The sequence below is a fragment of the Thermobia domestica genome, chromosome 2 (genome assembly GCF_964235325.1).
Source record: "Thermobia domestica chromosome 2, izTheDome1.hap1.1, whole genome shotgun sequence".
In the NCBI taxonomy this organism is placed as follows: Eukaryota; Metazoa; Arthropoda; class Insecta; order Zygentoma; family Lepismatidae; genus Thermobia; species Thermobia domestica.
This window is the reverse complement of record NC_137455.1, coordinates 110,617,490-110,640,760: the sequence shown is the minus strand read 5'-3', so window position 1 is coordinate 110,640,760 and position 23,271 is coordinate 110,617,490. Positions and strand designations below refer to the sequence as shown.

General features: G+C 33.3%; 1 protein-coding gene across 2 annotated transcripts in view; it reads left to right on the top strand.

Moving 5' to 3' along the window:
- The window catches only part of LOC145674697 (uncharacterized), a 99,676-nt gene that overhangs the window by 45,884 nt on the left and 30,521 nt on the right, over nucleotides 1-23,271 (top strand). For both annotated transcript variants that reach the window (XM_081744946.1, XM_081744944.1), the window contains exons 2-4: nucleotides 3,164-3,273; nucleotides 4,652-4,684; nucleotides 9,599-9,766. In XM_081744946.1, the coding sequence (XP_081601072.1) occupies nucleotides 3,254-3,273; nucleotides 4,652-4,684; nucleotides 9,599-9,766 (221 nt within the window). In that variant the 5' untranslated portion in view covers nucleotides 3,164-3,253. The remainder of the gene's footprint in view (nucleotides 1-3,163; nucleotides 3,274-4,651; nucleotides 4,685-9,598; nucleotides 9,767-23,271) is intronic.

Sequence of the window (23,271 nt, the reverse complement as noted above, 5' to 3'; positions counted from 1 at the left end):
TGAAGGAGATTAAATCAAATTCCATGTGAACTTATTACTTTGTTTCTAATAAAATTATTTACCGTATTTTTGATCACACCTCGTATAATAAAGTGTTAACAGTCTTAATTTTTGTTTTTATTAATGTAATTTTCAATCATCGTATCCCAGTCCTTCTCAAGGTTCCTTCTTTCGGTATTCAATAGTGGGTGTTTTGTCCTAATATAATAAGCTGCAGATACGTTCTTTTCAATGTTTGTAGTAATCCAATGTATCTATAATACTTTTACCTTTATCTTTTGTACTAGAATTTTTTGTAGTTTGGAGATGTTTTGATAAGCCTGAACCAGCTTTCTTATTCTCGCACGACTCTCTAATGCGTTCCTTTAATTTAGTCCCTATATTTCTTTCTCTCATTCCAATATAGCAAGTGTTACAAGAGCGAAAAGCCTGATATATGCCACTTGGGCTGTATTTGTCCACGAAACAATTTTTATAATGACTTAAAATTCCTTCCAAGTTTCTGGGAGGCTCAAAACTAACTTTAAGATTGCATATTTAAATTGTACAACTTGTTTACAACTGGAATGAGACCTACAAGGGGCATCTTGTTTACGATTTTTTTTTCAGACCTATTTTCCCACGTATTGCAAATATAATGGGCTTTTTGTTTCCAAGTATCCATCATAAGGGACCTTATGCATTAATAGCCCCTAGATTTAATATTCTATTTAGTTCTTCATCCAAATCTTTTTTAAGTGATACCAAACTGAAAACCCTAATAAAGGTGTTTATCCACATGTTGTCTTTGATTTGCCAAGTGCGTTCTGAAGTTATTTTAACCAATATATTACTTGTTAAAGGTTTCCTGTATACAGTCAGTACAAGAGGTAGAAGTATTAAATCGGGCAGCTACTACATTGAAAGTAACGTATTTTAAGCTTATTGTATTAGAGAAAAAATATGAACACTGAAAAAGAGAACCTCAGAAGAACTGAGATACAACGATTACAAATTACATTAATAAAAACAAAAATTATGACTGTAAATACTTAATTACAGTATATATTCTTTAGAAAATACAGAGATTGAGGATTGGATTTGTACATTAATTGGCTACAATGTTTGATATGAAAATATTGTACATACAAGGTTTAAAATATACATAGTGTTGGAAGACATATGCAACAGAGGAGATTACAGGACTAGATACTTAAAATAATATAGAATAAGGTTTGACTTAGGTTTAGTGCACTAACAATTTTAATATATTGAGAAATTTGTAAATATTATTACTCCACTGTTGTTAGAACAAAAACTATGTGAAGACCAGCATAGAGAATAGTCCTAAGCATTAGCCTCGACGAAGAGTACTCTTGGGAGTACTGGAAATATTGGCTAGAAGTTCATCATAAAGGAACATTATTCAGTTTAGTTGTACCAGTAATTATTATTATTTGTTCCATGCGCTCAATAACCAATTATGAGTGGAAACAGTTCAGGTTTAGAAGGGGAATCAGCGTAAGATGTCATTCAATTCAATTCAATTTATATCATCATTATAATTATACATATTACACCAATTCAGGCGCACGAATAAGATCGTCCAATGAGATAAGGAGACAGATACATATGTAGCTGCAATATATACATACAGACATACACCTCGTATTTTAAGTATGCCAAATTAATTTAAAGATAGCATAAGTAATAAATAAAATTATAATATTGTCAGTAATACTCGTTACATATCTAGAAATCCATTACATATAAACATACTCGTTAAGTATCCAGAAATTCATTCACAGAATAAAAGCATTGTTCTAATAAGTAGTTTTTATTCAACTTGTTAAATGTCTGCATTTGTTATTTGAATGAATTAAGAGTTTCATTCAAATAACAAAGTTTGTTAAATATAAGTGAAAGTTTATCAAAAAGGAAAAGTAATGTATTTGGTATTTATTAATTTATAAAAGACTTTTAGCGATTGAGGTGCGACATCTTGATTAGAGCGCTAAAGAATGTTAGCTTTAAGTGGAAGGATGGCAGCTTATAAGAAAATTAAATAAAATAAAAAAAAAAAAAAAAAACATACGGCATATTTTTCTTAACTAACTTAAATAATTAACCTTTGTACCAATGTATTTATCTCAGCGATATGATATCGAAAGCCGCTCCTGTTCGTATCCTCAGTCGCTCAATGTACGAAGATCAAGGAAATCACAGAATTCACTTACTTATTGATCCATAACGAACAGTGTGTAAAACATAGACCATGATACCAAAAATAATTGGCTAACTGCAAACAATCCTAACTTATGTATCCTCCTCGCTGGTCCAGTGGCTAGCACGTGTGCCTTTGGTGCAAGTAATCCTCGGTGCGATTGCTGATGGGAAAGCGTTATCAATTAAAAGCATTATGGTAGTTCAGATTTCTCCTTAAACGGTAAATCTACGTCTCATATAGCCTCGGTGCTGAAAAGAGACACTAAACTTCAACAAACCTATTTCATTTGTAGCACAAAATCACAAGAAACTTACTAAAGTAACTGAAACCAGAGGGACATCAACTATCTACACCTCACTACACAGAATACATTAAGAATAAATAAATAAATTTCTTACATTCTTCTTATAAACTTCTTTGTAAGAATTTTGTTAGTGATAAAATTTAAAATTATAAGTAACAGACTATTGAGAAAAAATGCCCACCACATAATTTGATTGTTTATTTGTAAAGTTACTTAAAATTGTGTCCCAATCTTAATTTGAATTTCCTCTACTTGTATTCAGATCTAGATTACTTATTCTAACAAGAAACAATACAAAAGTCTTCCTTTCAATACGTAACGATGATCTATTCAAATATACATGCCGTATATATCTTTTCATAGAATTAATATGTTCTTTGATTTTTTTGAGGGGGGGGGGGTTGAATATTATTCTATTAGAATAAAAATCCTGATCTGAATTAAGACGGAGGAAATTCGAACAATGATAAATATCTTTATTAATAAGCAATAAAATTACATTACACCTATCTTCTGTACACCCTATGTATTCTACATGTTATAGGTCTCATAAATTTCACAATCTTAATATATATAAAAATATAATAATGAAAATTAAAACTTTTGATTGTTAGCAAATTTTAAAAAGAATGTTTCTTTTGTCTTTCTTTCAGAGTAGTAGCAGTTCTCAATTTAAAGTTTTCTCTTATTTGACTTTGATATTATTGCCGTGTGAAGTGGATCCCATAAAATTTAGGCGGCTCATGGAGCTTTACTCCGAAAGGTACGAATGATAAATAGTCTTTCTCTCTTTTTGTTTTTAAATCAGCTTTGCATAATTTGAATGTTAAATTTTCTTGGTTGTCTTTGCATTTCAAAAACATTTGGTAGATTATCATTCATTCCCCAATTTCCCTATTTGAAATATTTTGTTAGTTTCATCAGGAACTTGTTGCTGATTATGTTAGACACCTAACAAAAGTGGAATCACCTCAAACATGTCCTATTCCAATACATAGGACTGCCGTTCTCTGGGCAAGCAAAACGCTTCGAAAAAATGGAATAGAATATATACAATGAGAATAAATAATGGAAGACAAAAAGAATAAATAAACTTTATGAAGGAAGTAACAACACATGCTATGAAAATGAAATATAACAGGTAAATAATTTCAGTACGAAGTGTGAATAAGAAATAAAAATAAGGGTAGGATTGAAAAATAAAATATAGTTTGTAGCTCTTTCAGAAAAAAAAAAATTAAGGAGTAAGATTAATCAAATCTTTAGTATTAAGTGTAATATTGTACAGAATAGAAATACAGGTATAAACGTTATGAAAGAACGATGAAAAGAGGCTTCGAAACTTAGGGTTAGAGAAAATTGACATGAATTTGGTAGATGGAAGGTAAAAAAAAAAAAAAAAAAAAAAAAAAAAAAAAAAAAAAAAGCTGATAAAAGTACGGGAAATAAAACAATACTTTGATAATTCAACAAAAAATAAACTGTTTGTTTAGAAATGTATTTGCTAAGAAATTGTAATCCGAGAGAGAATAAAAGATATGGTAGAAGGAAAAGCAGGATTAGCATGAGATATCGACACACCTCAGATCATTATCGTTTGCAATTTCCATTACCGTATTTTTCACTCCAGCAGCTCAGAACAATTATTCATAAGTTGACTGTAGACTTTGTCAGTGGGCACTACTTTTGTCGAGATTTTCAGTACATAACAAAAAACATTTTCGCAGAGAGCAGTAAAAATTAAGAAGAAATGGAGCAACTTTGATCATCTAAATATATAAGAATTCGATTTCAAACATGTGTTAGGACTCAAGGAGGAAAGAGATATAAACTATGTAAATCCTGCTCTTAATATCATAGTTCTTGGCTCTAGTATTTACATTTATCAACCTTTCAAATTATACATTCCTATTTAACTTTCCAACGTATATACTCGGAATTTGGAGTTAACTTTGGTGGAATAATTATTTTAGTTCCAATCTCTGATCTTGTATTTATGTTGTTGGACAGAATATAAGATTATATCGTGTAAAGTAATTACTATATCTACAGTTTCTTAAGCAATCTCATAAGTAAATGTTCCTTTTTTATGTTGCCTTATGTTCTGTATTTTGTGAAGAATATTTTTCTTTCTTTTGCAGGACTTGCGTAAACAAGTCCGACCAAAATGGCAGGTTAGTATTATGTATGCATAATTCAATATTTCAAAAATTCAATACTAGTTAGCTTGAATAACTAAATAGTGTATCAGTCTGAATGTGCACGTGAGTATGTAAGGTGCATCATGTATTTTGTTGTCGATTGTATATTTTTGCTTAGTTTTGATGGGTGACTTATTTTTGTGAGAAATTTGAAATTCAGGATGTTGACTTTACCAGTTCATATCCATATACAGAGTGCAACAGAAGTTCTTTGCCATAGGCCAACTTTGTCATGTGTGCAAATACATATAAGCATGTGTAGACAGAACAGAATTGCTAGAAATGTTACGTTTTCTATCAAAACTGTTGGAATTTTTCAAATAGGATACGTTTTTAATCTAAATTGTTTGATTTTTTCAAATCGGACTATCAATTTTGCTCTACACTTTTACTCACACCAATTTTAATTAAAAAAGCAACGTTACCAGCCATAGTATTACAGTAGAAGCATTTTCACACAGTACTTGAACAAAAATCAAAAATTATGCTGTAGAGGAGAAACAAGAATACTGTAAATTTCGGTTCAAATCACTAGCATCGGGGAAATTCGTAACAAGTTGAAAGTTGGTTGTAAAAATCGTTTAAGATACGAAATATATAATGCAGTTAAAGTTCATCTGATACTGTTGCTTACAAAGTTTACTGGACGGAGTACACATGCTACTGAGAATAAATTACGTACCTCATGCATGCACAGTACATGCTTCTAGACGCAACGCTTTTGGGTACTACTGAAACAGGTGTTCAAATTGGTTTCCCTCCTGCTGCTGGCACACGTGGATACGGTGTTGTGCACTAATGTCGTCCACTACCACATATACGCCATAGTATTTCAGATGTTATTTCTCTACACACATGCTTGATATTCTACTTGAGGTGATCCACGGTTCTGGGCCTGGTTCGATAAACAGTTGATTTTAGATACCTCCACAAGTATGAGTGTCTTTAGCATGTAAAAATTGAGGGGATGACTAAGACAAAGAATGCTAGTAGACCCCAACTAAATTTACATCAAAAAGGTGAGGTAAATGGGAAGCTACTTGAGCTAGCGGAATCGGATTTCTACTTCTATTAGTAAAATTAATCATAATATATTCTTCTATCATTGGTAGGTCGCTTGCTACACACTATTTAGAAGTTTCTGTATACTTCAGAATCTTTTGTCTTGATTTTGAAATTATACCATTAATTTTATACATGTTTCTCTAGCATTTTTTTCTTTCATTTCATTCAGTGTACAACTCTTTCTTCAACAATGTTCTGACATCTCTTAATTATTTCACGTTATGTTATTTCACCCTATTATTCCTAATACCTTCACGGTGTTGGCGTCTCCACGCCTTCGTTGAAAGAAATGGAATGCGTCGAACTTGTCATCCCTGTCAATTCCCAAACTAGCTGACATACATGGGAGAAATACCTTAATAGCAACATCTTTGGTGCTTCGTTGAAATTAGTGAAGTAGCGAGCAGCAACACCTTTGGCATTGCTTTCGCCACGGCTTACTGTAAGTAAATATTAAAAGAAGTGAAATAAATAACGAATTCAATTCCTGGGGAACGCCGAGTGAAATAAATAATGAAGAGCACTGCCTTTGGCGTTTTCCTTTTGAAAACAGAAAAAGAGTGAAATAAATAACGAAGAACAGCGCCTTTGGCGTTGCCGTCCCCACATCTTCGTGTATATAAAGAAATGAGTGAAATAAATAACTAAGAGTAACGCCTTCGAGGTTTCCTCTGTCAATTCCCCAGGCAACTGTGAGTGAAATGAGTAACAAAGAGCAACGCCTTTGGCGTTTCCTCTTCAAACATATAGAAATGAATAAGGAAGAGAAACGCCTTTGACGTTGCCACTATGGAAATAAAGGAAGAGGTGAAATTGCCCCTGTCAAAAATGAAGAAATGAATAAAATAAATAAACATGAACAACGCCTTCGGTAATGCTCCGTACGTTTCCAGGCCACCTGACATGCCCCTTCTTGTCTAAACTTTGGCTTAAATGTCATGGGATGCGTCAGCAATCATCTCAGCGACACCGAAAATTATGGATTCAACAGTAATATCGACCATCGAAATAAAATACTTTTGCACTTGTTCACCTTCCAATCCTGCTAGGAATGTTAGGTGTATTTTATCACCACAGTATTTTCTTTTCAGATTGTAAGCTATACGTGTATCAAGTTTAGTTGAAATTGCTCGAGGTGTTCCAGAGTTATGCTGTAACGTACGCACATATGTATACATTTTATATAGGTAGAGTGGGAGACCCGGGTTCAGGGGCTCATGTGGTTCGGATTCCACTTTAAGCTGTAGGTCCGCGTCTCACATAGCCTCGCTCCTGAAAGGAACGGAAAACTTAAATCATATCAAATTTATATAGATAGATGCCTTCCTTAAAACAGAAACTTCCAACAACACTGGGACATGAGTCCGTTTATTTCTATTGAAAAGTTTATATACCAAGTTTGATATTCCTAACTTGACGGGCTGGTGAAATACTCAACTTTTCCGAATTAATCATGATTCCTCCCCATCCCCCTTAGAATGTATTTTAATCAATTTGATGCCATATGATCCTTTGAAGGGGAGGAGGGCTAAGTTTGATAATCGTGACGAATTTGGTTCAGTAGTTATTGCGTGATGCTACCAGACAGAAACTCACATTCGCTTTTATATAATAGGAAATTTCCATTTTTCCACTGTTGACACATGCCTTGATCTACTTTCAAAACCTTTCTATTGTTGGTTAACTTCTAGAATTACTTATAGCTTCTAGAGCTTATTACCCAAGGAATTTATGAGTATTTCATTGTTGTGACAAAATTGTATTATTCTTGAGCTTAGCTAATTCATCGACTTTGTGTCACGATCTGTCACTGTCTCAAATTTTCTACACCGGTATTTATTGATTTGGGAAACAACAAAAATGTTAAATACGGCTCTGTTTGTTATTCTTTGCAAAGTTGCATATGTGAGTAGGGTTTAAACACATAAATTTTACACTCTAAGATAAGAAACGACGTCAAAGAACTTATCAGAAACAGAGAAGTTGTTGGCAAGATGTGATAAAACGGACTCGTGATGTGAGATGAGAAAGACTGCTATATGGTAGTCAATTGCAACCAATACACTACATTATTTTTTATAGATTGTAGTGTATATTCATTTGTAGCATATTTCATGTTTAGTCCTTAGCAAAGCAAGAATTTAGAAGTCTTGCAGTCCTACAGTAAAATAGATAAATAAATAAAATTTATAAAAAATAATTAAAATAATTGTGAAAATGCCAGTTTACAATATTAGGGGATCACACGTTTGAACTTGATTAAAGAGGATACGAGTTCTTTTATCTACTCATTTGAAGTTCAGTCGGTATAATGTTTTCGCTTTAATACTACTAATAGATACACTAATTGTATTTACTTTTGGATTGCATATTAAGAGAAAATTATAATATAAATACAAGAAGCAGTTTGTCAATCCCTAACTAATCGTTATCGTTTACCATTCAAACATTATCTCCGACTATCAAATTAATGACATGTTTCATTAATTTACAATTTTACTAAAAATGACTACTTAGCTCACTAATACAAATTATTATAATAAACTGGTTTAAAGTAATATTATGAAAATTACAATTAATTCTTCAGACATAGTTAGAGACGTTTTTGTACCTCCGTGTGTTGAGGGTGGAAAGAGGAACACCAAAATTCAAGTTTATGAGGTCTCATACATGAGCGGGTGGAGAGAAAACTTGTTTTAATCTCCTACCATCTTATCTGGGCAGAATGATAGTATGTTAAAGGTACTACTTGTTAACTTTCTTGTTAATAGCTCGCCGTGTAAAAAAAAAAAAAAAAAAAAAAAAAAGTGAAAGTATCAGATATCTTTTAGGTATATTTTATCGGTAGGATAAAAGAAAATTTTTATTGGCAATAAATTCAGTGTTCGAATTACATTGAAACAATACAAAAAGAAAAAAATACGGTGGACATTTTGAGGATTAAGTAATGTTTTCTACAATATAAACCACGAAAATGCAGGAAGGCATATAAAGTAATTCCTGAGCCTATAGAGGCTGCAATCGTTTTCACTTAATTCCCCCTCATGGTTGGTATCACTGTTATTTGATCGCGTCATCAGTCTCTTCCCGTTGTTGTTAGGTCTTGAAGGACTTCCAATGTTGTCCATCGCTTCAGAGCAGTTAATGATGATGTGAGAGAGTGCTTTTATGGTGGATACTGGCTTAGAGGCTCCAGTCTATTTTTCCTTCCCCACCCGCCGCAAGGAATTAGAAAACAGAAGGTTTAGCCGGTCACGATTAGAGTGTAATTATGTTGTATGTAAGGCCAGCGTTTAAAGGATTTTTCTATGAGGCAGGCAAAGCTAGAAAGGCCCAAGCCAGACAAATGAACAGTGTCAAAAGAGGAATTTACGTTATCTTGTCAAATCTTTTATGGACATCAATCAGAGTTCCAAACCCCATACTAAAATAACTAATACAATTTCTTTGGTCATTCCACATTCGTATACAGGAATAAATGTTTATACTTATTTGTTTTATATATACACAAGGGTTATATATATTTTTCGTATTAATTGAGAAGGCACGTGACTTTGTGATTACATTATAGAGCCGCCTCTGACTGACTTGCACTTAGAATTAGTTCCTTTCCATTTTATTTGATACAGGTCTAATAATAAATATATAAGAAGTATAATTGACAAATTTCACTTCCGTATCACGTAGAATGGAAATCAATGAGTACGCATTTAAATGAACAGATATAAAGTATAGTCAATCGTATTTAATCAACAAATCTTATTTCTCACACTTTAAAATACCACATATGAGTTATATTTTGACTTAAATTTGTTCTTGCAGGCGGAGTGAAGAGAAAACTCGGTTCCATGGATCCAATGTGGAAATGAAGGCTGAAATCACGCTTCATAGTGCTGATTACTCAGTTCTGACAAGTGATAGCGAAAGCCGTTCACAGATATCTCAATTGAAGCATATGCTTATCAAGAAAGAAGCCGAATTAAAATCTATAAGTATTATTTTTAATTGTACTACCATGAGCAAAATAAATGACGCGTCTCTTTATTTTGAAGTTTTTTGAAAATATCTCCATTTTCTTTATATGTTCGAAATTTCGGAAGGTTTCCCCAGCAGGACAGGTTAATAACAAACCCGTTTTTAATATTTGTGTTAGATATTAGCTTAAAATAAAGAAATTAGAAGCAAAAAACATTAAATCGACAGAAATCTCGAGAATTACCAACTCTGCTAAAGTGGGAAATTTTCAAGAACGCGAGGGAATTCTGCAGTTCAACACGAAGCAGCGACATCTATGTCATTGAGAGAAGCGTGGATTAGATCTACAAACGAAAATTTTAACGAAATATTTCTAGTATGTCTTATTATATGCATTATCAGCAAACTCAAATATATGAATCTATGCTAAGTATTAACGTATAGATAGTACAAATAGTGGAAATTACCTATGGAAAAAGACGAATTGTTAGCCCAATCGTAATGAAAAATCGTCTTTACTGTAGAACAGGTTCAGCTTACGTAAGAGAGCAAATAGCTCAGTTAGATAAAGCAACGCGTTTGTATACCGAAGGTAGACGGTTCGAATCCCGTGGAAGTACTGTTGTCATTTTTATCACTAAGGTTATTTTATTTATTTTTTATTTGGGAAAGAATCAAATTGTAACATATGTGTAAAACTCATGACGATACCAAAAAAAAAAAAAAAAGAGAAAATATCGTCGCATTTGCATTAGTGTCTCTAATTTTTGTTTGCAAACAGATTCGTAATTATATCCCCTGTGCTCACTGATGCATAACGAATGTTTTCCAGTAAATGTTAATTCTAATTTGGAGAATTTTATAGTTTCACAAATGTTTCTCACTACATAGTCTTCTATCTACGTGTTTGGATATTTTGATAACAGATTTCCCTATTAAATGTTTAATTTTCTCTATAAATATTTGTCTTAAATTGAAATTGTTTTGAATTTACTACATAAGCAAAGTTGCCCGAAGGAGGGGAGCTCAAGTAATAGATACTCTACGTAAAAGCAACCTATTGTAGAATGATGATGCTTCTTACCTTCAGCACATAATCTTAACGTTAGAGAGTCAGAGAGAGAAAAATCCTGGTTTTTCCTCCTCTATGACCACCCATCTTAAACCTCTACATATCATTGTTCGTCTCACATAATTTCGGCTCTCCAAAGACATTCATATTTATTATTATTATTATTATTATTATTATTATTATTATTTAACACTCTTTATTCTACATGCCATCTCTTAATTTTTCGATACAGCCCCCTTAGTACTATGAAACTCTCTTCTTCAATAGTGAAATGGAAAAAGATCATATAATTGCCACTACTTTACAAGAATATAAACCAAAAACGTCAGTAGAAAGCACATTATAAAATTTACTTTTTGAGGCTCGTTTTGGTGCACCTCTTTCTCTGGCGCCCCGGGCAGTCGCCCGGCCCTTAGTCCGCCCTTGAAAGTACGGACGCATAACTAAGGACTGCGGAGGAGAGGTTAACCTTCATGTTATGCCACTGGTTTGACGTGTTTGAAATGTTCAGTAAGTGATCAGTTGGTGAAATAATTTCGACGGTTACTGATGTTTAAAGTTTAGCTAAGACAAAGCTACCTAATCAAATACATTTGATATCGCGATGTCACAATTTGATTTTTCCTCACATAAAAAGGATAAAAACAATAGTAATAAAAACCCTTACTCGTACTGGGCTCCTAACTAACTAACAACCTAATTCTTACAGACTAGTTGCTCTGACCAACTGAGTTTCGATTTCTTACGCGAAAGAAGTCTGTTATATTAAGAGGCATGCTTTTCATTATCAAAACTGTTCGAAGTAATACGAACATGGCTTAAGAACAGAGACGGAACTGAATTACCACTCGATTGACCTTGAGGGCAAATCACCAAAGCGTAGCTATAAACGTAAGTTCATCATGCATTTCTCTGGAGTTGTGTTCAGTATTCCTATCTGCCAGTCATGCTTGTTCGTAGGAGTAATATGTTACAAACCTAACCTTTCCATAGAGCACAATGACAGAGAATCAAAATTAATGAATTCTTGCCCTTGTGAACTTGGGATACCACCATGTGCAATAAAACTGTTGCGTCTTCTGAAGTGATATTTTATCGAAAATAACTCGTTTTCCTTTATATATCCGAAGTTTTTGAGGGTTTCAAAATGAGGAAACGTTACTGACAAACAAGGACGCATTTAGGGGTGGGTCCAGGTGGTCCGGACTCCCCTCTGAAATCCGAACTTCTCTGTAAATTTAGCCTAAATTTAAGGATTATCTTTTAAATTTTATTATAATTTATACTAATATTGAAGTCGGACTTCTCCCGAAATAAATTACTGCATACGTGCCTGCTGACAATTTTCAATATATTCCTTAAATAAGTAAAATAACTAAATTAGGAGCAAAAAGCTTCAACACGGGCTAACTTTTGTCCACTGCCAATATTGTTAGAAGGGATATTAATAGCAAAAACTGCTAGGCAATGCTGAACCTTGGAACTTCACTCCGAACAGCAAGCTTATTATTGAGAACCAGGGACGTAGCTAAGGGGGGGCCCGGGGGGGCACCGGCCTCCCCAAATCTTGGCTTGGCCCCCCAAATATTTATTTAAAATTATATGTTACAAATTGTTTTTATCCGACAATAAATGAAAAAAAATATCCATAGTAAACTGAAATTATTCATATTTCTAAGAATTTTTTAAAAATCCATTTATAGGTATTTTTTAAACATTAAAAGTGAACGGTAATAACTTTTACACCGTCACCTTCGTTAACATTGCGAGGTTCTTCCAGCCCTTTGAGTGATTACAGCCTTATAGTCGCCTTGAAGTACTAAGGCTAAAAAGCCATACGAATGCACTTTGTATAACCGACTAAGAAAAAAAAAATGAAAAGTTGATTCGACTCAAAGGCTAAGAGAATACTTCTCCCACATTGCTGGGTTTTGCAACATAGTATCTTATAGTATCTTTTAATTGTTTTACGAGAAAGTACTGAGTGTAGGTTTACTCTGGCGCTGGCAACTGTGGCTGAGCGGGAAAGAGCCTATTTTCTTACTGAACATGGAATCCACACTGTTAAGTTTGCTATGCATGTGTTCTTGAAATTAAGTTAAATATGGAAAGATTTATAAAATCTGGATATTTTATTTCACACGAAAAAAGTGATAAGCAATTGGTGAGTATCTTCAGTGAAACTGATAAGGTGCGTGTTGTTGCTTAGGAAAATATTCATTCGGACAGTGTTGATAAGGAAGGTGCTAGCATCTCACAGCAAAACATTCATGTGAATGACTGGTTTCAGAGGTCCAAAGAAACTGGAGATGTCCTGAATCTGCAAAACGATACATCTGGAAAAGAAATAAGAACCCGTCGAGAGTGCTTAAAGCATATAGAAAAAATAGTGGTGATTGTGATCCATTTGGGTCGATAGGGATTGGCTTTCCGAGGCAACGATGAAGATGACAGCAGTTTAAATAAAGGGAATTTCTTGCAAACATTTGAAAAAATGAAATCTTTGAGTTTTACGTTCCACGGTTATGCCGGTTAGGCTAAAGGAGACGGTGATGATGAGTAATGAATGAAATGGTGGAATGAAGAAAGTGGGAGGAAACGGGAGAACCCCGAGAAAACCCACGCACATGGTGTTTGTCCACCACAAAGTTCACTTGGCGGGGGCTTGCAAACATTTGAGTTGTTACGACGTTTGGATTCTTTTTTATAGAATTATACAGCGCCAGGGAATATCACTTATGTATCCCCAGAAATTCCAAATGAAGTTATCTTGTGCTGCGGTGAGGAAATCATCAACGTCATTGTAAGTGCCGCTAGAAAATTCAGCGTTATGGCTATGAAACGCGAGATGTTAATGTTTCTGAACAACTTAGTGTTTATGTGAGATATGTGAAAAATTCTAAACCGATAGAGCACTTTCTGAAATTTGTCAAACTTCGTGAGGTAAATGCTGAATACATATCGAAAACAATTATCGAAACTTTGGCTTCTGTACCGGTAGGTGTTAATAAGGACTCAAAATGCATTGGGCAAGCTTACGATGGGGCGAGCGTTATGAGAGGCCACATAGGTGGTGTGCAAAAGTAATTTCGAAAGTCTTATCCCCTCGCACTGAATATAAATTGCAATGCACATCAATTAAATTTATTGTAGAAGTGTGTTCGTTCGAACAAGTAAATACATTTTTTGATTTATTGCAGACTTTGCATAATTATTTCTACGTCGTAAAAGCTCATAGACGAATACAGCAGGCTCAGACAGTGTTAGGTTTGGAGCAGTCCAGTATATCTGATTTTAGACATTCGTTGCGCTTCACATGGTCATTCATTGAATGCTAAAAAAAAGAATGATGGAGCTATAATCTTTGCATTAGAGGGAAAGGATGCTAAGAAGACTACTGAAGCTGAGAGTATTGCGAACAAACTGAAATCATTTGCCACTGTTTCATGCTTGATTGTTTTTAGTAAGATCTTGGGAATTACTAGTGGCCTGAATAATTTTCTACAAGGACAAGATATTACCCTAGCAAACGCCGAGCTACTTATTTGTTCGGTTGTTGAAGCCATAAAAGAACTTAGAACAAAGGAACATTCATTGCGTCTCTACACTGAAGCATAGGAGTTTGTCAAACAAAATGGTATAGAAAGTTTTAATCAACCAAAGAGCAGAGAAAAGCGAAATGATAGTAGTATAAAAGATTTTCTGGTTCCGGGTAGTATTCCGAAGAAAAGAACACAGGTTTATACTGAAGCGAATTTTCGTACAGAACTCCTATATCCAGTGGTTGAAAACATTGCGAACGAGTTTGACAGACGATTCTGTAAGGAAAATATATCTGTAATTCGTGGCATTCAAGCGTGTCATCCTAAATCAAAACTGTTCTTGACGAAGGAGGCAACTGCTACGTCCGAAATAGATTTTCCTGAACATGAATTCATTGTTATAAAAAATTATGTAGAATCTCTTATGAAGGAGAAATAAATTACAAATATCTCGGATCTGTATGCTGCTCTGTCCAAGCCAATTTTCCCCACACTACGAATTTGGTGAAAATAGCCTTGACGCTACCTGTGTCATCAGCTTCTTGTGAGTGTTCTTTGAGCGTGCATAAAAGGTTCAAATCATATCTTAGTTGTAAGTCTGGTTAGGATAGAACATCAGCGTTAGTCGCACTTGAAATAGAACAATAGATAGCCTCTAAGCATGAAGAAGATAAAATTATTGATATATTCGCAAAGTCGTTGCATAGACGTCACAGTTTGTGTTCAGCAAGTAATTTGTAAATACAATGTGGCAAAACGTTCTCAGATGATGCAAGAACAGCATTAAAGAAAATAGTGTTGTAATATTAGGCCAATATTTTACCAATTATTATTTTATTATATATGTACTTCGCTGATTAGATTTTTTTTATGTTCACGGAAGTTCAAATAATTGTAGTAACCTCTTGGATTGATTTATGTTTGAGACGCACGGAAGACAACGATTTTGTAAACAATAAAATGTACTACACTGTAAACAATTACGGTCACATTTATTGACCGATTACCATCAATTCTGGCTGCCAACAGAGTACCCTAAAATTTACGGTAATAGTATTTAAGTTATGGTAATAGGGCATACATACGACCTTTTTGTGACCTAACTTATAACCATAAATTTTACGGTAATACTGTAAATTTTAGGGTAACCGGTAGGCAGCCAGAATTGTCGGTAATCGGTCAGTAAATGTGACCGTAATTGTTTACAGTATAATATATGAAGGAAGTCAGGATCTTTGAAAAGTAACAGTAAAATATACGTCTCGATAGCCTGTGTGTTCAGTTTAGGTAGCCTCATACAACTCATCGCATTTTTTGGGTAGTGAACGTCTGTTACTATATTATTTCTATTTTCTCAAGCTACAAAGTATAAAAAGGTACAAAGCAAAAAGGTATATATATAAATGTACCAAAAAGTATTTGTATGAAGTATTGCGTTTTATAATGTCCTTGCATAAGTAAACATTATAAATACATAATTTTTAAATTATTGTTTCATTATGGCATTTCGCAAGAGAGGTTCACATTTTTAACCTCCGAAAGAGTAGTTAAAGTTTAATTTAGGGCAATCTATTGGTGAGTATTCCAAACGATATTTTCCGCGAATTATCCTGAGTATATATATATATATATATATATATATATATATATATATATATATATATATATATATATGGGTTATTCCATTTGTAAATATGGCCCCCCCAAACTCAGAACTCTGGCTACGTCCCTGTTGAGAACTACATATGAAACATTTTATCAAAACTTATCTAGCTTTTACCTGGCATGAAATTATTATATACACCAAAATTCACTCTCCTAAAATGTGTATCTAAACATTGCTCTAGGTATCTACGAAGCAATGAAAATTATTTATCGAAATATGTGAGCAGGGAATTCTAACAGCCATCCATTTTATTTAAATCGTAGTAAACCCTGTAACCGGGCGTTAACGTGAAGACAAAGCTTGGTCCATTGGTAAAGTGTTGGAAGAATATAAACTCAATGTTCGTAGGTTCGAATCTATCCACTCACCATAACATTTTGTTCTTATGTGTAACGATGAAATAAGAAAGAAAAAATGTATAACCGTTAAGACAAAACTTCAACCAAGTCTGAAGAGAACAATACTAAAATAGTAATACAATGACGTCAACCAAAAATTATTTCATGTAGCGTTTGGACGAAATTACAGCTGTTAACAATTGCAGAAATAAAAACAGGCTGTAATGCAGTCTAGACTTCTGAATGCATTTACTTCCTGAAAACTTCCGTCTTGTCATTGGTATGCCGTTAATCATTGTAAAACCTTTCAATTGGAAGTGAAATGACACAAACTAAAACAGTTTTAAATCAATAAATGTCTATGCGTAAAAGTAGGTGTCTTTTATCTGTAGTTCTGAGTTCCTTTTACTTTGAAGTGACAAATGAGAGAAGAAAGTATGGTGTTCGAAAAAAAATCAAATTTGAGATTTCAACGAATTTACACGTATTATAGCCCCTAACACCGAAAAAGTTCTTTTTCGATACATGTCCATCAGTTCGTCCGTCCGTTCGCTACACTTTTCTGTGCACTCGCCTAGAAGCCATACCGTTCAACTTATCTGCACCAAATTTTAGTTTAAGATTTTCATAGTATTTCCTATAGTTTTTTTTTATTTCCCTCCTACTCCCAAAACAAGGGTAGTTTCCTGTACGATGAAAATAAAAAAAAGATATTTTCTCATAACTGGCTCTAACGATCTTGTTTTCTTTTTTTTTTTTATAAATCAATATTTAATTAGCAACCCTATTTTGTGGTATAAGGTATTTATCTGAGAAAAATCTACAAGGGGTAGTTTATACTAAGGGGGTGAGTTTTTTCTCAGTGATTTTCTCAAAATGGACTCAAATGTTTTCGTTCATATTTCATAAATAAAGATTTCATTAATAACTTATCAATATGGCATAACTCGTTTGTCCTAAAAAAAAATGTGAGGGGTAGTTTATTCTTGGTAGAGTGTTGTCTGGGCGATTTTCTCAAAAACGACTCAAAAAAGTTTATTCATATTTCAAAAATAAATATTTCGTTAATAACCGAACAATATGGCAAAACTCGTTTGTCCTGAAAAAATATGCGAGGGGTAGTTTACTCTTGTGGGTGTTTTTCCTCCACGGTTTTCTCAAAAATGAGTCAAGCAATTTTGTTCGTACTCAGAAATAAATATTTCATTAAAAACCTAGTAATATGGAATAACTCGCTTACCCTGAAAGAATCCTCAAGAGATAGTTTATTCGGGGAGTTATTTTTCCCTCACGATTTTCTAAAAAATTACTCGGACAATTTTATTGATAATTCATAAATAAGTATTTCATTAATAACCCTATATTTTAGTATAAGTCATTTCTATGAAAAACAATTACAACGGATAGTTTATTTTTGGGGTCAAGGTTTTTTCCCTGACAATTTTCTCGAACGACAGGCGATTTTGTTCAAATTTCGCAAATAAATATTTCATTAATAACCAAAAGTATATCTTAACTCATTGTTCGAAACAATTCACAAGAGGTAGGTTACTCCTGACGTGTTCTTTTTGAACGACTTTCCCAAAGTGACTCATTTGATTTTTTTCATATTTCATAAACAATGATTGCATTAATTGGTCTATTATATGTCTAATGAAAATGTGCTCAAAGTGTGAGCTAGTTTTGTAGTATGGATTTTCTTCAATCGAAGTTTTTTATTCGATAATCTGACATTCGATGTATTTGAATAATACGATAATTTTATTCGTATTATCCAAATACACACTTCAGTAACAACTGCGGCCTAACACAGTTAAGAAATTGAATTGAAAAAGTTTAGTGCGGTGGCCCTGTAATTGAATATTTTTTGAGAAACTCCCTAGCTTTTTGTGGTAAACTCAGGCTTTTCTTTTTCGAGCGACAAAAGAGAGAAGAAAATATAGTGATTGTGAAAATAATATCAAATTCAGATTTCAACGGATTTACATGTTTCATGGCGTCTACATACCGAAAATGTGACTTTTCAACACCCGTCCTTCCGGTTCGTCCGTTCGGCACACTTTTATATGCACTCGCCTAGAGGCCATACCGTTCAAATTATTTACAACAAATTTTAGTTTAAGATTTTCATAGTATTTCCTATAGTTTTTTTTTATTTCCCTCCTACTCCCAAAACAAGGGTAGTTTCCTGTACGATGAAAATAAAAAAAAAGATATTTTCTCATAACTGGCTCTAACGATCTTGTTTTCTTTTTTTTTTTTATATAAATCAATATTTAATTAGCAACCCTATTTTGTGGTATAAGGCATTTATCTGAGAAAAATCTACAAGGGGTAGTTTATACTAAGGGGGTGAGTTTTTTCTCAGTGATTTTCTCAAAATGGACTCAAATGTTTTCGTTCATATTTCATAAATAAAGATTTCATTAATAACTTATCAATATGGCATAACTCGTTTGTCCTAAAAAAAATGTGAGGGGTAGTTTATTCTTGGTAGAGTGTTGTCTGGGCGATTTTCTCAAAAACGACTCAAAAAAGTTTATTCATATTTCAAAAATAAATATTTCGTTAATAACCGAACAATATGGCAAAACTCGTTTGTCCTGAAAAAATATGCGAGGGGTAGTTTACTCTTGTGGGTGTTTTTCCTCCACGGTTTTCTCAAAAATGAGTCAAGCAATTTTGTTCGTACTCAGAAATAAATATTTCATTAAAAACCTAGTAATATGGAATAACTCGCTTACCCTGAAAGAATCCTCAAGAGATAGTTTATTCGGGGAGTTATTTTTCCCTCACGATTTTCTAAAAAATTACTCGGACAATTTTATTGATAATTCATAAATAAGTATTTCATTAATAACCCTATATTTTAGTATAAGTCATTTCTATGAAAAACAATTACAACGGATAGTTTATTTTTGGGGTCAAGGTTTTTTCCCCGACAATTTTCTCGAACGACAGGCGATTTTGTTCATATTTCGCAAATAAATATTTCATTAATAACCAAAAGTATATCTTAACTCATTGTTCGAAACAATTCACAAGAGGTAGGTTACTCCTGACGTGTTCTTTTTGAACGACTTTCCCAAAGTGACTCATTTGATTTTTTTCATATTTCATAAACAATGATTGCATTAATTGGTCTATTATATGTCTAATGAAAATGTGCTCAAAGTGTGAGCTAGTTTTGTAGTATGGATTTTCTTCAATCGAAGTTTTTTATTCGATAATCTGACATTCGATGTATTTGAATAATACGATAATTTTATTCGTATTATCCAAATACACACTTCAGTAACAACTGCGGCCTAACACAGTTAAGAAATTGAATTGAAAAAGTTTAGTGCGGTGGCCCTGTAATTGAATATTTTTTGAGAAACTCCCTAGCTTTTTGTGGTAAACTCAGGCTTTTCTTTTTCGAGCGACAAAAGAGAGAAGAAAATATAGTGATTGTGAAAATAATATCAAATTCAGATTTCAACGGATTTACATGTTTCATGGCGTCTACATACCGAAAATGTGACTTTTCAACACCCGTCCTTCCGGTTCGTCCGTTCGGCACACTTTTATATGCACTCGCCTAGAGGCCATACCGTTCAAATTATTTACAACAAATTTTAGTTTAAGATTTTCATAGTATTTCCTATAGTTTTTTTTTATTTCCCTCCTACTCCCAAAACAAGGGTAGTTTCCTGTACGATGAAAATAAAAAAAAGATATTTTCTCATAACTGGCTCTAACGATCTTGTTTTCTTTTTTTTTTATATAAATCAATATTTAATTAGCAACCCTATTTTGTGGTATAAGGCATTTATCTGAGAAAAATCTACAAGGGGTAGTTTATACTAAGGGGGTGAGTTTTTTCTCAGTGATTTTCTCAAAATGGACTCAAATGTTTTCGTTCATATTTCATAAATAAAGATTTCATTAATAACTTATCAATATGGCATAACTCGTTTGTCCTAAAAAAAAATGTGAGGGGTAGTTTATTCTTGGTAGAGTGTTGTCTGGGCGATTTTCTCAAAAACGACTCAAAAAAGTTTATTCATATTTCAAAAATAAATATTTCGTTAATAACCGAACAATATGGCAAAACTCGTTTGTCCTGAAAAAATATGCGAGGGGTAGTTTACTCTTGTGGGTGTTTTTCCTCCACGGTTTTCTCAAAAATGAGTCAAGCAATTTTGTTCGTACTCAGAAATAAATATTTCATTAAAAACCTAGTAATATGGAATAACTCGCTTACCCTGAAAGAATCCTCAAGAGATAGTTTATTCGGGGAGTTATTTTTCCCTCACGATTTTCTAAAAAATTACTCGGACAATTTTATTGATAATTCATAAATAAGTATTTCATTAATAACCCTATATTTTAGTATAAGTCATTTCTATGAAAAACAATTACAACGGATAGTTTATTTTTGGGGTCAAGGTTTTTTCCCTGACAATTTTCTCGAACGACAGGCGATTTTGTTCAAATTTCGCAAATAAATATTTCATTAATAACCAAAAGTATATCTTAACTCATTGTTCGAAACAATTCACAAGAGGTAGGTTACTCCTGACGTGTTCTTTTTGAACGACTTTCCCAAAGTGACTCATTTGATTTTTTTCATATTTCATAAACAATGATTGCATTAATTGGTCTATTATATGTCTAATGAAAATGTGCTCAAAGTGTGAGCTAGTTTTGTAGTATGGATTTTCTTCAATCGAAGTTTTTTATTCGATAATCTGACATTCGATGTATTTGAATAATACGATAATTTTATTCGTATTATCCAAATACACACTTCAGTAACAACTGCGGCCTAACACAGTTAAGAAATTGAATTGAAAAAGTTTAGTGCGGTGGCCCTGTAATTGAATATTTTTTGAGAAACTCCCTAGCTTTTTGTGGTAAACTCAGGCTTTTCTTTTTCGAGCGACAAAAGAGAGAAGAAAATATAGTGATTGTGAAAATAATATCAAATTCAGATTTCAACGGATTTACATGTTTCATGGCGTCTACATACCGAAAATGTGACTTTTCAACACCCGTCCTTCCGGTTCGTCCGTTCGGCACACTTTTATATGCACTCGCCTAGAGGCCATACCGTTCAACTTATCTACACCAAATTTTAAACTTAGGGTTTACTTAGTATTCTTACAGGAGCTTTTCCATTTTTTCCTACCACCTAAAATAAGTGTGGTTTACAAACAGCCGAAAATCGAAAAACGCTATTTTCTCAAAAATGGTTTTAACAATTTTGTTTATTTTTCATTAATCAATATTTAATTAACAACCCTATATTGCAGTATCAGATATTTCTCTTAGAAAAATTTACGCGGGGTAGTTTATTCTTGGAGGTGACTTTTTCTCGACGATTTTCTCAGAAAAGACCCTGGCGAATTTTGTACACACTTCATAAATAAATATTTGACCTTACAACATGGTATAAGTCAATTGACCTGAAAAATATATGAGTAGTAGTTTATTCTTGGACTTGAATTTATTCCCAGTGAGTTTCTCAAACACGACCAGTTGGCAACCCTGTATCTCGACAACGAAGCTAAATTCGAAAACTGCAAGAGGACCATTTGTCTCCTTTTGATGTCACGAATCACCTCCCGAAGTTTGTGGACATCTTTCAGGTTCACCCTTCTTTTCGAAAAGTTAACTATTAATTTTAGGCATTGTTTATCTTTTTTTAAATCACAAATGTCGTTATTAATTTTAAGGCAGAGAACTACTTCTGAGAGAATAGATCTTGAAAAATAATTTTAAAACTTAGACTTTTGTTTTCGAGACATTCCAGACAAGACGAGACATTTTACAAGCTATCTCGTGTCCAAAACATTTGCCTCGTATTATCTTGGATGTCACAAAGCGCGTCTTGTCTCTTTCTCGAGACATGTCTTATCTCGTGCGCATTCGTTAGCACTTGGGAAGGATTATCTTTCTACTCAAAGCATTGTTTTTATAATGGTTGCATATTTATGATAATTGCTGTCCACATAAATTACAGTCCTTTCAGTTGAATTAATTATTATTATTATTATTATTATTGAAATTGCAATATCTAGTTTAACGTTGGACGATTATGCACCTACGCTAAGGGAGAATGATGATGAATGAAATGGTGAAATGAAGAAAGTGGGAGGAAAATGGAAAATCTCAAGAAAACACATACCCATGCACACGATATTTGTCCACCTCAAATTTCACTTGGCACGAAGTGGAATCGAGCCACGGACCCCCTGCACCAAAGGTCCCTGCAATGCTTTATTATTATTATTATTATTATTATTATTATTATTATTATTATTATTATTATTAATAATAATAATAATAATAATAATAATAATAATAATAATTGAAACGAGCTTAACGAGTTTCAACCGTACGACTCAACCAACGTTTGGGTGCCTGTTCGTTCGTCTGCTCCTCTCACAAAAGACATTTCATTTTAATGAAACTAGTAAGTGCCTTCTTTTAGCTCTGCGAAGTAACTATTGCTTGGAATATGATTCTGCAAAATATAAGAGGTAAAATTAACCAAATGGTGCAAGTTTCCACTTATATATACAAAACAATTTTGCAATATCAACTACGTGAATCTTGTCCCATAAAGAAGCCGAAACCCCTACACCGAAGAGCCCTCCGAGATTTGATCATTGTCCACACGGACTGAAATTGTCATTTGAAGCCAAGACTTTAATATGAAGCCAATAATTTCTTTAAAATAGACGGAAAATTCGGAAGTTATAAGCATTTTCATATTTTTGCCGTTTCCCATAAGGGAGCCGTAGCCCCCTATACTGAAGACCCCCCCGGAGATTTGATCATTGTCCACTCGGACTGAATTTGTCATTTGGAACCAACACTTTAATACGAAGCAAAATATTTCTTTAAAATAGACG